Here is a 14593-nt window from a genome sequence, read left to right as displayed (position 1 = left end):
ATAATATCAGGCAAACCAAACAAAGCCCTCTAAGGCCATTCCATGCAGACAAGAGCCCCTGAATGTCAGACTGTGTTTTGGGGCCTGAAGGTAACAAAAGCTGTGACATGGATTTCCTTCGTTCACCCTTAAAAGGGGGACGGTTGAAAAACTAAATCAGAAACAGGATTTCAGGTGTTCCTTATTTGGAGACAGCTAGGTCTTGCTCCATACTGCTGACGTGAGCAGTCAGGAATAAGTTTTAGAAACCCTGGTATCTCGGGCATCTCGCCTCGTAGTGAAGACAACCCCCCACCTCCACCCCCTGTCTCCTTGGCTTCAGGAGCTCTTTTGAAACATTCATTATAATGAAGGAATAAAAAAAGATTAAAAATGCTCTAATGAATGTCATTCAGAACATCTGACCCAGGAGACCGGGGACGCAGAGCAGATCCAGGCACGGAAGCACCAACCACTTTTCCCTTTACTTTCCTCCTTCCTCCCCGCCCAGCCCATCTCAAATCACCTGCCCCTCACATTTCCTGCCTTATTCTCCTGTACACCTTTGAAAATGGGGGCCAGGGAGGGTTTTTATACTGACTCAGAGGAAAGCTCGTGGGGTTTAGGGAAGCAGTATCAAGTCTGGGAGTAATTGGGTTTTCATATGACAGAGGAATCTGTCTGGATTCCAACAGAGTAGAAGTTCAAGATGGGTCACAAATGCTTCTCAGTTGGTGGGTTCACTTCTGATCCCTGACACTTGGCAGGGCTTCTGTAAAATAATTTTTAAAGGGAAAACACATACCACACATGTGAAAATGCTTTGGTATGAGGGAAGCAGTAGAAGATGAATTTTTTTTTTTTTTTTCATAAATGTCCACCCTACTATTCTTAATGTGGCTTTGGGGACAGGGGGAGTCATGTGTGGAACCTCTGACCATTCACAATAGGTTAGTGCTTACAAATGGTAAAAACGTTCACCACAGTAAATGAAGGTTGAAAGTCCTAGCGTATACTAGCTAGAAATTCAACAGCAATACGGTCTCACCAACCTTCTTGTCTTTATCCTCTTCCAGTTTTGAAGAGCTTTCAGAATCTCTCTTCATTTCTGCAAGCTCTTCCTGAGCGTGCTGGCATTTTTGCAGAAGTTCATTTACTTCCTGCTCTTTGGATTTCAAGAGAGTCTGAATGTTTTCCCTTTCCCTTTTCATTTGTGAGACCTCACTTCTAATCTGGGCAACCTCTGAATGGGCCTTCTCTTTCTCTTTCACGGAATCCTTTAATTTTGAGGCCAACACACTCACTTCGCTTTCCAAAGACGACTGGAGCTTCTCATAGGCGGACCTGGGCACCATCGCGTCGGTCACGGCCGCCTTCTCCTCTAGGAGTTGCTTCTCCAGCTTTGCCACCTCTCCTTCCTTGCTCGCAAGGTGCTCTTTAAGACTGCCTAGTTTTTCCTCCATCTCTTTGGCAGCGGTCCGCAGCGTGGTCATCACTTGCAGATGCTCCGTCATGGAGACAGAGTTCTCTTTCTGTGCATCTACCAACTGCTTGAGCTGGGTCAGCTCATTCAGCACTTTGGAATACTGTGACTTCATTTCAGACAGTGCCTCTTCAGCCTTCGCTCTGGATATGTTGGTCACTTGCATCAGCTTCTCGTGCTCTGCTTTATGGATATATTCAGCTGTGACATCTTCTAGAGATTTCCTCTTCCTGTAATCCTCCAGCTCGGCCTGGGCCTCTTTGTATAGCTGGGACAGCTCACTCACCTGCTTGTTGAGTTCATCTATCATCCTGTTCATGGCCTCTTTCATGTCCCCAGCTCCATCACCCGCCTCCTGGGTCATCTGATTTTTCAGTGTATCTTTTAATTTCATGATTTCTTCTTGGGCCTCTTGGTATTTCTCAAACAAAAATGCCTTCTCCTTATTCATATTCTCAATCACCGAGCAATATGAGCTTTTCATTTCCTCGTACTCTTCCCCAGGTGGCTTAATAACCACCCCTCTCTCCCTCTCTACAAGCTTTTCCTCCAACTCTCTCACTTTCTCTTTATTTCGTTCACTTTCTTCCAGTGCGTTCTGGAGATCCCGCTTTAGCACGTCTATTTCCTCCTCGGTGATCCTCAGCTCGCGGAGGCCCGAGTCAGTATCCATGCCTTCCGGTGAGACCAGGCCCAGTTTCATCTGCTTCTGCACACTCAGGACTTCTTTCATAGCTTCCTCGTACTTGCTCTGAGTTTCCTTAAGTTTCTGGCTGAGGTCGGAGCCGTTCTCTGAAATCTCCGAGTTGTTTAAGCACACCGACTCTGTCCTTCTGGCCTGGAGCTCGGCCTGCAGCTGTTTCCTCTCTGCTTCAGAGCTCTCCAATTTCTTCTGCAAGTCGTGTAAAATTTCCTGTAGTTGCTGGATTCTGACATCGCTGTCGATAGTGGATTTACTCAAGGAATGTGTTAAGACAGATGGAGATGGTTTGGAGTCTGGGGGAGGGGTTTCACTAGGTTTGCCCAGGGATGGGGCCAAGTCAGTTTCAGCAGAATGGCAAAAGTCAAAGCTCAGGTCTGCTTCCGCCTCCCTGGGTGTTTTGGCCTGGAAAAAAAGGCAAGAATGAAATGGCACCAAAGTTGTGGTTAGATGAGCAAGCAACTGCAATGAGAGAGCGATTCCAAACCTTACATTTGGGGGAGCTACAGGATCGTTCTGCATGCGTCCTCTTGCCCCATGAAAAAATATGGTCTGGGACACGAGAGTCGGACTAATGACTCTAAGCTTATTCTGTGCTCTCTTAGGACAGATTATGTGTGCCACTTTAAAAATGTGAGATTTGTTTTGGCTGAAGAGCCTCTGACTCAAATTTTTCCTTTGTTTCTCATATTATTGTAGTTGCCAAGAGGGACAATAGGCTTAGTACAGCTACTTCTTATCAAGTTCTTAAATCTGCTAAATGATCAACTTTACTAAGTAAATAACTGACTAATCATATATATGTATGTACATATATGTATATATATTGTCATATATATCATACTATGTATATAATCATATATAATTTACCAATTTACAAAAATAGTTAATGAATAAACTCTCAAGAAACAAATAATTTGAAACTATAAAATGCTTAAGGCTAATTATATTTTAAAAAGAAACTAATGTCGATGTCTAAAACAAAATATCACCTGACTAACCCTGAAAAACCCAATAGCTTGACCCTACAGAATAGACTGTGTTAGCAATCTATTTACCTACCTGTAATTTATCTTGTAATTCCTTATTGTGTAAGGTAAGAGAAGCAACTTTTGCTTGCAGTAGGACAAGAAGATCTTGTTGGTCAGCTTCAGAACTTATATCCAATAAGCTATCAGCACCTTGGAAAAGAGACAGGTAATTTAAAATAATATTTAAAAAATTAAAATGTTATTTCTCTGACCTCTAACAAACTCACTTTCTACCCAATCCAGTTCTTCTTCCTAGTCCAGACTATGAATGAAAGCCCGCTCCAACTGGATAGATGAATAGCAATTCTCAGGTACTGGGGTTTCCTTACTGGCGTTTCCCTAGCACAATACTAGGTGCCTGGATACAAATAAGCACATCTGAAAACTGATGGATTTGGTCACACATTTTCCGTTCACTTAATCAAGTGCCACACCTTGGTTGTTTTTTGTTCCTCCCGTGCCTAATACATCCCATTCTGTGAATCCTTTTAGAAAGATCTCTGGAATCTGGTTCACTTCTTATTCCCACATCCATCACTCTAGTTCAAACTTCATCACCATACTTGGTAACTCTACAAATGGCTTCCTAACAAATCTCTCTCTCTCTCCTCTAGTGAAAATGCAGCCTGTACCAACAACACTGTCAGACTAATCTTCCTAAAACATACTTTGACAGGGTCATTCCTTTGGTTCAAGTGCTTTAATTGTGCTCCCTCTAAAAATAACCTCCAAATTCCTTTATCTGGATTAAGGCCTCTAGGATCTGGCTCCAATCTACTTTTTTTCAGGTTTATAACTCCTGATGTTTTTCTCTAGTATCCCATTTTCGTCAGATTCAAGGCTTCTATCACACCCTCTATATTCTCAACACAAGGCCGCTTCTTTAATTCTTCATCCATACGACTGCCCTTGTAGCATGTCTTTGGCTAGATAACTCTTAGGCATCCTTCAAGACTCACGGCAAACTCTGCCTCTTCCTTAAAGCATTCTCTGACAAGCCCAGCATGAAACAGCCTTCTCTGAATCCCAAAGTATACACTGTTGGTAAACCAGAACTATTTGAGATTCTACTGATTATCATGCTGAAATAACATTTAAAGCTATGCTACTCAAAATTCTCATTGAGACAAGACAAGAAACGTCCTCCAGAATGTCACTCAATGTACTGCTTCCTTCATCCAGAAAGTCTTCCTATGGAAAAAAAATTGTCAGGTGGACGAAACAGTGTGCTTGGCTGGATGACCTTCTGCTCTAAACTCCTTAGTTATTTTAGACTGGCAACAGTTTAGAGACCACACTCTGAATAGCACTGATCCAAATTTCTACTATTATTTAAAAATTTTCTCAAGCCATTTAATGCAAGGATGAAAACTTTAATCTTAATTTGGAAGGATACAAAATGACATTTCTTCATAGAAATGCTTACTAATCATGTCTGGTGCCTAAACCACAGCTTTATGAGTGTTCTTGACAAAGAGTCTGGTCAGCTTGGAATGAACCAGGGGATTGGGAGCATGAGGGTAATTCTAAGCAACAAAAATTACTTCTAAGCCACGATGGATGGCTTTTAAAGTATACAATGTAACAACTGTTCAGTTATATTAACATTGTTCTCTGCCAGGAATATTTCTTAATATTTCTAAATCCTGTAAATTAAGGGCTCCAAACACATATGAAATACATAACAGAATAAGAAACTGAATGCTGGAGCAAAAAGGGGCCTTTGAAGTAATCTACTCTACATTTCAAATTGATTCTGCATACACCGTCCTACATTCTTAGAAGATAAAGCAACAGGATGGACTCGATACAATGAATTAAACCCTGTCTTGGTGAAGGACAATATGATAGTGTGTGATTTCATTAACACTCTTTGTATGTGTCTTTTAAAAATCAAAAGTAGAAAAGTTAGATTGTGGCAGCCGTGGAGGTGCTCAGTTGGCTCTCCCTTCAAGAAATAACCTGCCGCTCAGTTGTAAGGAGGGCCGCTAGCTGGCAGCTTACAGCCTATGGACCTCATCCCAAAACGATGTTTTAAAATGCATCAAATAAGCTGGGACGAAGAGAGAGAGTGGCACTGACATATATATACTACCAAATGTAAAATAGCTAGCTGGTGGGAAGCAGCCGCATAGCACAGGGAGGTCAGTTCGGTGCTTTGTGACCACCTAGAGGGGTGGGATAGGGAGGGTGGGAGGGAGGGAGACGCAAGAGGGAGGGGATATGGGGATATATGTATATGTATAGCTGATTCACTTTGATATACAGCAGAAACTAACACAACATTGTAAAGCAATTATACTCCAATAAAGATGTTAAAAAAAAAAATAGAATGTACAGGTTACAGTAATTGGCGACCTTCTTTGTAACACACCAAATAACAAGATCTGGAAGCAGGTCTAATAACTGCCATAGTTTCTAGCAGATACTGTAAATGATCTTTCAAGGTATCTGTAATAACAGTGAGGGGATATGATAGTATCTGTGAATTTTCTTGGTGTCAGAATCACTGATCTGCTAATACCACTGGGGCTTATTGCCTATATTCATAATTGAAGGAAGTGCTAATGCTAAATTAGGAACAGATGAAAACAGAGATATATTGCACACCCAAGCTCAGGGACTCCTTAATCTAGGTGAAAGCCCCCTGAAGTAGCGAGTACCAGGCTGTGCAGTGTTGGCAGCCTTAGGGTGGCACCTGGGTTCTCCGACTTCCCCAGACAGGGTACCCCTGCTTGGCTGGCCTTTGCTCTCTTAGAGGAACATGAAATAGAGATCGGTCAAGGGAACAAAAATGCCCCTTCATCTTACCCGTAGTACTGTCACTTAGTCTGTCTTTGTTTTCCCGTATAGAACTGATCTCAGCCTGCTGGAACACAAAAATGACTTAAAAGAATATTCCTGAATGGAACACTCTACAAAAGAATCAAGCAAATTTTCCTCCTTGAGTTTATACAAGTTGGTGCTATCCTACTAGAAAAACAGATAATCTCCAGGAAAGAAGATATTTTAAAATACAATAAAAGTGACAGTTATCTCCTGAGGTACAGTTTTTACCTAGAGGTTCCAGAGGGTATATTCTCAAAATATTTTTTAGAAATTTCAGTAAGTATATTACAAATATCTTTGAAGAGTATAATAAAATTACATAATAGCTAATTTAGTGGGCTATGTGCTAAAGCTTGAGATGGTGAATACTACTTTCATAACAGAGTCAAATAGAAGTTTTACTTATCTGGGTAATACATTAAAATACATTAGAAGCACTTTTCAGCTTTATCATTTCATAAATTAACTATTAATATATTATTATTAATTATTTTTAAGGGAAATAGTAGTAAATGAGACCTGTCACAGAAAATAAAGGTAATTTTATAAGGGAATAAAAATTCTTATGGCTGTGGACTGACAATCCCCTAAAGATTTCCTCTAAACCTGTATCCCTGAATATCTCTGTCCATTAATATACCGGAAAAATTCTTTACCTTCAAAGCCAGATTCTCGTTCCAAAACGAAATACAGTCACTTGCCAGAAATTGCCATGTTTTATCTAGATGAGCCGCAGACCATGATAAGAGAGAAAATTGTTCAGCAAAGGAACTTTTGTAAAGGCTCAAATGCTAAAAATGAAGTGGCTCATTTTTGGCAAGTGCTTATCATAAAAAAGCTGTATTTTCACTTAAAAAACTAAATGCTTATTTTTATTTTGCAACTCTATTAAGGTACAATAAACTACATCCATCGGAAGCTTACAATCTGAGGAGTTTTGGCAGATACACACTCAAGGAACCACCACTATAATCAAGATTCAGAATATTCCCATCACCTCTAAAAGTTTCCTCATGCCTCATCACAGCCAATCCCTGCCATTCCCAGGCAACCACTACTCTCCTTTTTGCATTTTCTAGAATTCCTGTAAATGGAATGTCATAGGGGATGAATTTCTTTGAGCCTGGCTTCTTTCATTCAGCGTGATGGTTTTCAGATGCATCCATCATGCTGCTTGGCCAGCACTTCATTCTCTTTTATGGCTGAGTAATATTTAATTATATGCATGTATCTCATTATCTTTATCCATTCATTTGTTGGAGGACATTTGGATCGTTTCTAGTTTGGGGATATTTGAATAAAGATGCTATAAACATTTGTGTATATGATTTTTTGATATTTTAATTTCTCTTGGGTTAACGTCTATGAGTGAATGGCTAGATCATATGTTAGGAATGTTGAACTTTTCAAGAAACTGTCCAATGGTTTTCCGAAGTAGTTGTACCATTTTACATCCTACCAACAGAGTATGAAAGTTCTAACTCTTCCACATCATCACCAACAATTTGTATTTTTAATCTTTTTAAACTTTAGCTATTCTAAATTGTGTCCTTTTTATCTTTTTGTGATTTTTTTTAAAGAAATAAAAGTCTTTTTACACTCTATTTCTGAAAAACATAATTTGTGATATTATTCTTTGGAACGCATTGCCTCCTTTGAGCCATAAGCATATTAGAAGATACTAGGGTAGTAATTATAAGAGCATAACTTCCTTTCCTTGCCTTGTATTTTAATAAAATCTAGTTAAAGCAAGGGAAATGATAGGTTGATAGAATCTTTTCCACATCAATATGCATCCAAGTTAAAAGAAAATTCATTTTTAGTAATTCTTAGAAGGGAGAAAAGAATAAACAATTATGCCATTGAAATTTCATTTTAACAATTATAAATTTTACTTTCTTTCCAAGTACAATTTCCTAGTGATCATTAGGTAAACAGATATTAAATTGAAATACCCTCCCATTCCTTAAAATACTTTCCAACCACAAGTCTAGAGAATCAGGTGGAATAAGACCTAATGGATTTTCTAAAATTCTGAAATAAATACATATTACTTTTATAGTCAGTAAAAAGTTTAATTAAAAATATACAATTACTTCTTAGTAAGACATCAGAGAATAACCATTTCTTTCTTTTTGATTAGTATTATAGCAACTCAATTTGGTAAGATGACTGGTGATCTTAAAGTCTTATCTTTGTCCTTTTTTAATGAAGAAAATTAAATATTAGCTAACAAATATAATTGATTCATGCTACTCTTTTTGTATGGAGCCCATGCTAGGGAAAATAATCAAAGGGTGCTTTATGATGAAAAGGTTTGAACCAATGACTGAGAAATATATTCTGTTTTGCCCAATGATACATTTTTGATAGATTAAATCAAATCTATTATGTATCTTAAAATTCAATAATAAGTTGGACACAGAAAGGAAATACCTTGAAGGGTGGTTCAGCAAAAAATACTGATTCCTTTCCTGAAAGTGGTGTTGAAGTTATTGATCTTGGGGAAGACACATCACTCAACTAAAAAAACAAAATGAAAGCCATCAATAAAGAGTCCTTTTTCAAAGTCTTCTACAGTGCCAAAGAATTAGCCTATTTAACCAATGCAAATAAATCTAACAATAATTATCCTTAGTTTCAATTAATTCAAGGGTAACATATTTTCAGTGTAATTCAGCTACCTCAAATACTTTTTTAAAGTTTGCCCAGTAGAATTAACTACGGAACTTCACTCCTTTATTCACTAGAATTAACGTTAAAAATTTATAAAACTTCTATTGCAGATTGAGAATATTATTAATGAATATGCTAACGTATTTAATATTACTTATTGGATGAGATATTCTGCTCAAATATTTGATATGGATTATTCTTTTTATGGCCTATGATTCTTTTAATAACAAACCCTGGCCTGTTTTTATTTACCATTTCATAGATATTCAAGCTTCCTCCTCTATTCAGTAATCACTATAAGCTCAGAAATGAAAGCTGTTTTTTAATACTAGTCAACCTTAAGTGTAATAGGAAAGGCAAATGTATTTTAACAACGTTTAATAAACCAACTAAAATTCATTTTCAACTAACGCCTCACCAGCTACACATTCTCCCCCACTTTACTAGAGCTGTTAATATGAGCTCTGAAAATAGACTGAGCTCATTATCTTGAGGAAAAAGTTCCTGTCATAGATTTTAAGAATTTTGAGGTTTTTTAAAAAGATACTGGGGCTTCCCTGGTGGCGCAGTGGTTGAGAATCTGCCTGCCAATGCAGGGGACAGGGGTTCGAGCCCTGGTCTGGGAAGATCCCACATGCCACGGAGCAACTGGGCCCGTGAGCCACAATTACTGAGCCTGCGCGTCTGGAGCCTGTGCTCCGCAACAAAAGAGGCCGTGATGGTGAGAGGCCCGCGCACCGCGATGAAGAGTGGTCCCACTTGCCGCAACTAGAGAAAGCCCTCGCACAGAAACGAAGACTCAACACAGTCATAAAAAAATAAATAAATAAATACAAGAACGTGAATTTCTTTAAAAAAAAAAAAAGGCCATCCTAGACCATTTAATCCAACTGAGCTGGCCCAGAACAGAAGAACCACCCAGCTGACACATAGAATCATGAGAAATAATAAATGTTTAAAAAAAAAAAAAAAAAAAGATACTGTTCAATTCTTCAGTTTTGAAATAAGAATCAACATTATTTACATTATTTCCATACTAATAATCAAAATTCTTCATACCACTATTTGTAATTTAAAACCACTACAGAAAATTTCAAATGTGCACTTAAGGGTCAATTTTAAAACAGTTCTTTTTGGCCTAAACACAAAATGACAAAATTATGGCTTTGTTGTTATATGTTTGTTCATTGTTGGTTTTCTTTTATTTTTACCTGGGTAGGACTGATAGGAGGTGGTGGAGCTTTGCGTTTTTTTGGAGTTCCACTTCTCTCTGAGCTTATTTTAGAGACTTGATCATGCTGAAAGTTATCACAGTCCAAAGAATGGAGGTGGGTTAGTTAGGTTAGTAAAGTCTGAGTAAATAGCTTCATCAAACAAATGAGAAAAACCTCAACAGTTCATGCATTTCTTACTTTATCAAGATCTGAAATCTGCTACCAACATAAAAATAAGTTATATGCATGCTCCAAGTTTTCTTCTAGCAGCCCATGCTTTAAAGCAAGAAAATAAAAAACACAAGACAAAACCAGATTAAGGTGGTATGGAGAACTGGGAAAGTAGAAAATAAGGGGGTGTTTACCACAACTTAGAACCCAGAATACATTCATAGTCTAGCTTCCATCTTAATGCAAATCAGTGGTATTTCCCCGACCTTTTCATTACTTCCAGTCCTTTTCTTAAAGAATATACAGTTACCCTCCATATCCACAGGTTTCACATCCAGATTCAACCATCTGCATATCCCAGAATTGCAGATACAGAGAGCCAACTGTACCACACTATTTTATATAAGGGACTTGAGCTTCTGCAGATTTTGTTATTCCCTGCAGATACCAAGGAATGACCATAAATATGGGAAAAAAGGGGGAAACCTCATCTCTGAAGGTTATGGATAAATATAACACAATTGGTACAAAATAAATTCAGTTATCAAGTATTTGCCGATTATGATAATTTTTTCAAGAACCTTGATGTATAAATAAATAAAACAGCCAAATATATATCTCATTAATAAACAGTAGTGACTATGTTTTTAGGAAAAACTCCAAAGTAACAGGGTAAACTTCTCAATCTCTATCTGTGTAAAATGAATGACAGTTTAGAAAAGCTCTAATTAAAATGAAAGAAAATGCTAAATCTCTTACTTTCATTAACTATCTAACATGGCTATGGACAGAGTTCTATAATTCCTGTGATATTACAAGTAGTTAAAATACTGTTGTTCTCAGAGTTAAAATCACATCAAACCTTTTCACACCAGTAGGAAATATTAGTATATTTCAGAAAAAGATGAATATATAAGTAGCAAGTTTAAAGTTACATGCTTTGGAAATAGGGTAAATCATTAAGAAAATATTTACCACCTTACAATGAATCATTTAATCCAAAGATATTTTACTCCTTAAGTAGTTTCAGCATAGTCTTTATCACTTTCCTAATGGACCACAGAGTGGTTTAATTAGAACATGTTCAAACTCGCACAGGCAATGATGAAAAAGAATCTCCATCCCCAAAGATAAATACCTGCTTTGGTTTTGTTGGTGTCTTTGAATCTATAGAAGAAAAGTGAGGAAAAAAAAAAAACTATAAGAACCATAATGACTCATATCCACTTTGGGTGGCGGGGTATATAAACACACACACACACACACACACCCATACCCACATACACAATATTCAACACTATTTTTCTCCAGAAATATATTTAAAAGAATAATAAAATATATTGCACAAATTCCTTTAACCTTTGGGGAAAATGGAGTGGATAAATTTAAAACAACACTGGCTATTTTCTTTCACATACCAGCATCCTGAGAGATTTTTGATAATAGAAGGCTTTGAATTCCTGCATTTTCTGAGAGTTTGGAATAATGTAAGGCATTGTGTCCAAGAGAATCTACAAGGTTTAGGTCTGCACCCTTTTTAGTTAAGGCTTCCACAGTGTTAGAGCTGCCAATCTCACAAGCCAGCATGAGAGCAGTTCTAAGGAATGAGGAGACAAAAAATTAGTACACAAAATGTGAAAACTTTTTGCTAGGAAATCATTTCATGTGTCTTAAAAACAGAGGAAAGAAGACTAAGTGCAGTTAAACCTGTACTACACTTAATTTTCTAGGAAATTCAAAATGGAATGCTATCAAAATAAAATTGGGTTGCTGTTTTATAAAACTTCAGATTAAATCAGAACATTAAATATTAGGTCAAATAACATAGACATAATCTTCTAAATATGATGGAATTTAATACGATTGGCACAAATCTTGCCTTTTTTTCAAATCAAGTTTTTTAAAGAACCCATAACATTATTAAGACTGTTTTTAAAAAACAACCAATATGTTTACTTTTATTTTGCATGAAAAGGCAAAGGAAACGGCCTATTCATTTTAGCATTTAATAATCTCATCACAGACACAGTCAGCAATGATGCTCCCAGAGGTCTGGGGAAAATATTTTTTAAGTCAAAACAGATTCTTAATTATCCAAAAAAGCAGAAATCAGTAAAAGAAAGAAATTAAAACTGCTTTAAAACAAATGATCCAAAATACAGCTGTGATATTTTTGAAAGCTTCTCAGAATGTGGATATCACTGAAATAACATGCTTTCTAATTCTGCGGTACCTTCCATTTTTGTCTCTGGAATTGACATCTGCTCCATGATCCAGGAGAAAGCGACAGACCTCACTGTGGCCATTTTGTACTGCAAGAAGCAGTGGTATATTCCCATCCTAGGAGACAAATTCAGATTAAGATCTTAACTTAGATGCCAAATGCCGGAACTGCAAAGGTCCTTATTCCTTCTACATTTATTCCTGACTTGCCCTGCTGGTCTTACATTTGACCCACCAAAGTAGTCTGCCCCCTAATAGGCCAACGTCGCACCCTAACACTACCCTTGTTATGGAATCCCACTGACTGTGGGCTTTTCCTCAGGAGTCAGTCTCTCGGGCTGCTTGTTGTCTCGACTATGATGTGAGAGAGGGTGGAACGCAAAGTATGTAAAGACTCGAGGCAAGGATACCATGTTTACTGAGAAATGGTTCTCCATGGTTCTGGAGAAATGAGGGGTTGTTTCCATATGGCATTAGTAGGTCCCACCGCTCTCTAAGCAGTTTCTTCTGAGTGAGCTACACATATGCTAGTACCCTGCCATGCCACCACTGTCTTCTCAGAAAGCATACCCTTTCATAATCTTACTAGGTATCGAAACATATGTTAAGAGTTTATTTGTTCATTACCGACACATGACTAGATAAAGGGACTGATGGAAAGAATGATTTGTTTAATATGTTATAACAATTGGCAATTCCTTTAGAAAAAAGAATTAGATCCCAACTCATACAAACTGTGTAAAATGGATTAAGAACCTCAACACTACAGTATGAACCGAATGAAAAAGAAAACACTAGAAGAATTTATAGGTGACAATTTCCAGAATCTTAGTTTGAAGTGGGGTCTGACTCAAATTATGTAAACCATAAAGAGAGGCTTTTATTCTGCTCTTGCCTTGAACATACCCCACAAATGGGGTCGACAGTAATTTTAAGGTGGACGTATTCAAATAGGCAAAGGAAAAGAAAAGTTACCATATATCCAATTATTTTAACATGGGGATATTTAAAAATACAATTGCTGCTTAAAGATTAAGTATCCACTCAAAGTCGAACTTCAGAATTTCCAGAAAATCATCTCTGTGAAGTTATAATACTTTCTGGTTATAAAGTACCGAGATTCAGGGAGCGTGATTTACAGATTCTAAATGCTCACTTCGCAATGTCCCCATCAGGTATAACTTACACATGCCAAGTCCCATGCTACAGCAGGAAATTTAACCCTATAATCAGGAGCAATAGGCATGTCAGTTTATTCTCAAAATAGCCCAGCAAGGTCAAAATAGGCTACAAGTGGTCTTTAAAATTGGAAAACCCTAGTACCAAAGGTAATATATGGGGTGCAAAAAGAAATAGAACTTCTATTTAGACTTATTTTTTATTTATAAAAATCAAGAAATTAAGCCTTATTAGTATTTAGGTTGATGGTAAGCCACGTGTCTATCCTTAGAAACAAACACAGGAAGTGCATGCTGCAAAACGTCTTATTAACGGTTTAAGGACCCCACGGGGATAATACTTAAATCTGTTTTGCACAAGAGGATCTAGGTCGGAAAGCAACAGACTTTTACCAAATGCTTGGGTCTCTAAGGTCTTCGTGACTCCCAGAAGTAGCCCATGGTGCTCTAGAAACCAGTGTCCATCTGCACCTCTAGTGGTCACCTGGTACTTACCAAATCCTTGAGGTTTATGGGGCTTTTGTGCTCGCAAAGAACCTGCACAGCTTGAAGGCAGCCCTGTGCAGCTGAGAGAAGGAAGACAGAAACCACAGCCAATCACAAAGCTACTCTCACAGCCAGGGGCATCAAACACTTCTATGATGGAAAAGTTCACCTTCCACCCAGTTTGCACACGTTGCATTGAAGAGAAATGATGTCAGAATGGTTAAGTAAGTGGTGTTTTAAATTACTGTTTAATTTCAGTGTCAACCAGACCTAAAGGCAGTGCTTGCCAGTTGTTGCCTTTAGGCAAACCTTTGGTTTAGCTTCTCGTGGGACTTAGCTTTTCCACAACTAGCACTAAAAGAAATTTGCAAATCTCATCATCCTGGACTTCAGTACCAATGTCTTTGTCACTTGAAACTGTGTGACAGATAGTAAAACCAAATGTTGATAAATAAAACTGAATGATGTTCCTTTTGATTCCCAAGTAAAAAAAATCTGTATCACACATTACCTGAAATCTACAAATGCTCATGAATATCTCTTAAACAAGAACCTCACGTTAATTAAAATATAATAACCAGGACAATTTTTACTAGTTGTTTGGCAGGCGATTGACAAATTCT

At 37.7% G+C, this 14593-nt stretch overlaps 1 protein-coding gene across 5 annotated transcripts in view; it reads right to left on the bottom strand.

The window, feature by feature from the left end:
• Nucleotides 1–14593, bottom strand: part of RAI14 (retinoic acid induced 14) — a 149987-nt gene that overhangs the window by 5988 nt on the left and 129406 nt on the right. For 3 of the 5 annotated variants that reach the window (XM_082382221.1, XM_082382222.1, XM_082382220.1), the window contains 9 exons: nt 13980–14050; nt 12317–12423; nt 11502–11680; nt 11222–11250; nt 9910–9996; nt 8459–8545; nt 6005–6062; nt 3225–3343; nt 1032–2567 (listed from right to left, as the gene is read on the bottom strand). In XM_082382221.1, coding sequence (XP_082238347.1) covers nt 1032–2567; nt 3225–3343; nt 6005–6062; nt 8459–8545; nt 9910–9996; nt 11222–11250; nt 11502–11680; nt 12317–12423; nt 13980–14050 — 2273 coding nt within the window. The remainder of the gene's footprint in view (nt 1–1031; nt 2568–3224; nt 3344–6004; nt 6063–8458; nt 8546–9909; nt 9997–11221; nt 11251–11501; nt 11681–12316; nt 12424–13979; nt 14051–14593) is intronic. The other 2 variants (XM_082382223.1, XM_082382224.1) reach the window with 2 other exon arrangements.

The sequence above is a fragment of the Balaenoptera borealis genome (assembly GCF_965194805.1).
Source record: "Balaenoptera borealis genome assembly, chromosome: 2".
NCBI lineage: Eukaryota > Metazoa > Chordata > Mammalia > Artiodactyla > Balaenopteridae > Balaenoptera > Balaenoptera borealis.
This window is presented reverse-complemented; position numbering and strand designations above follow the sequence as displayed.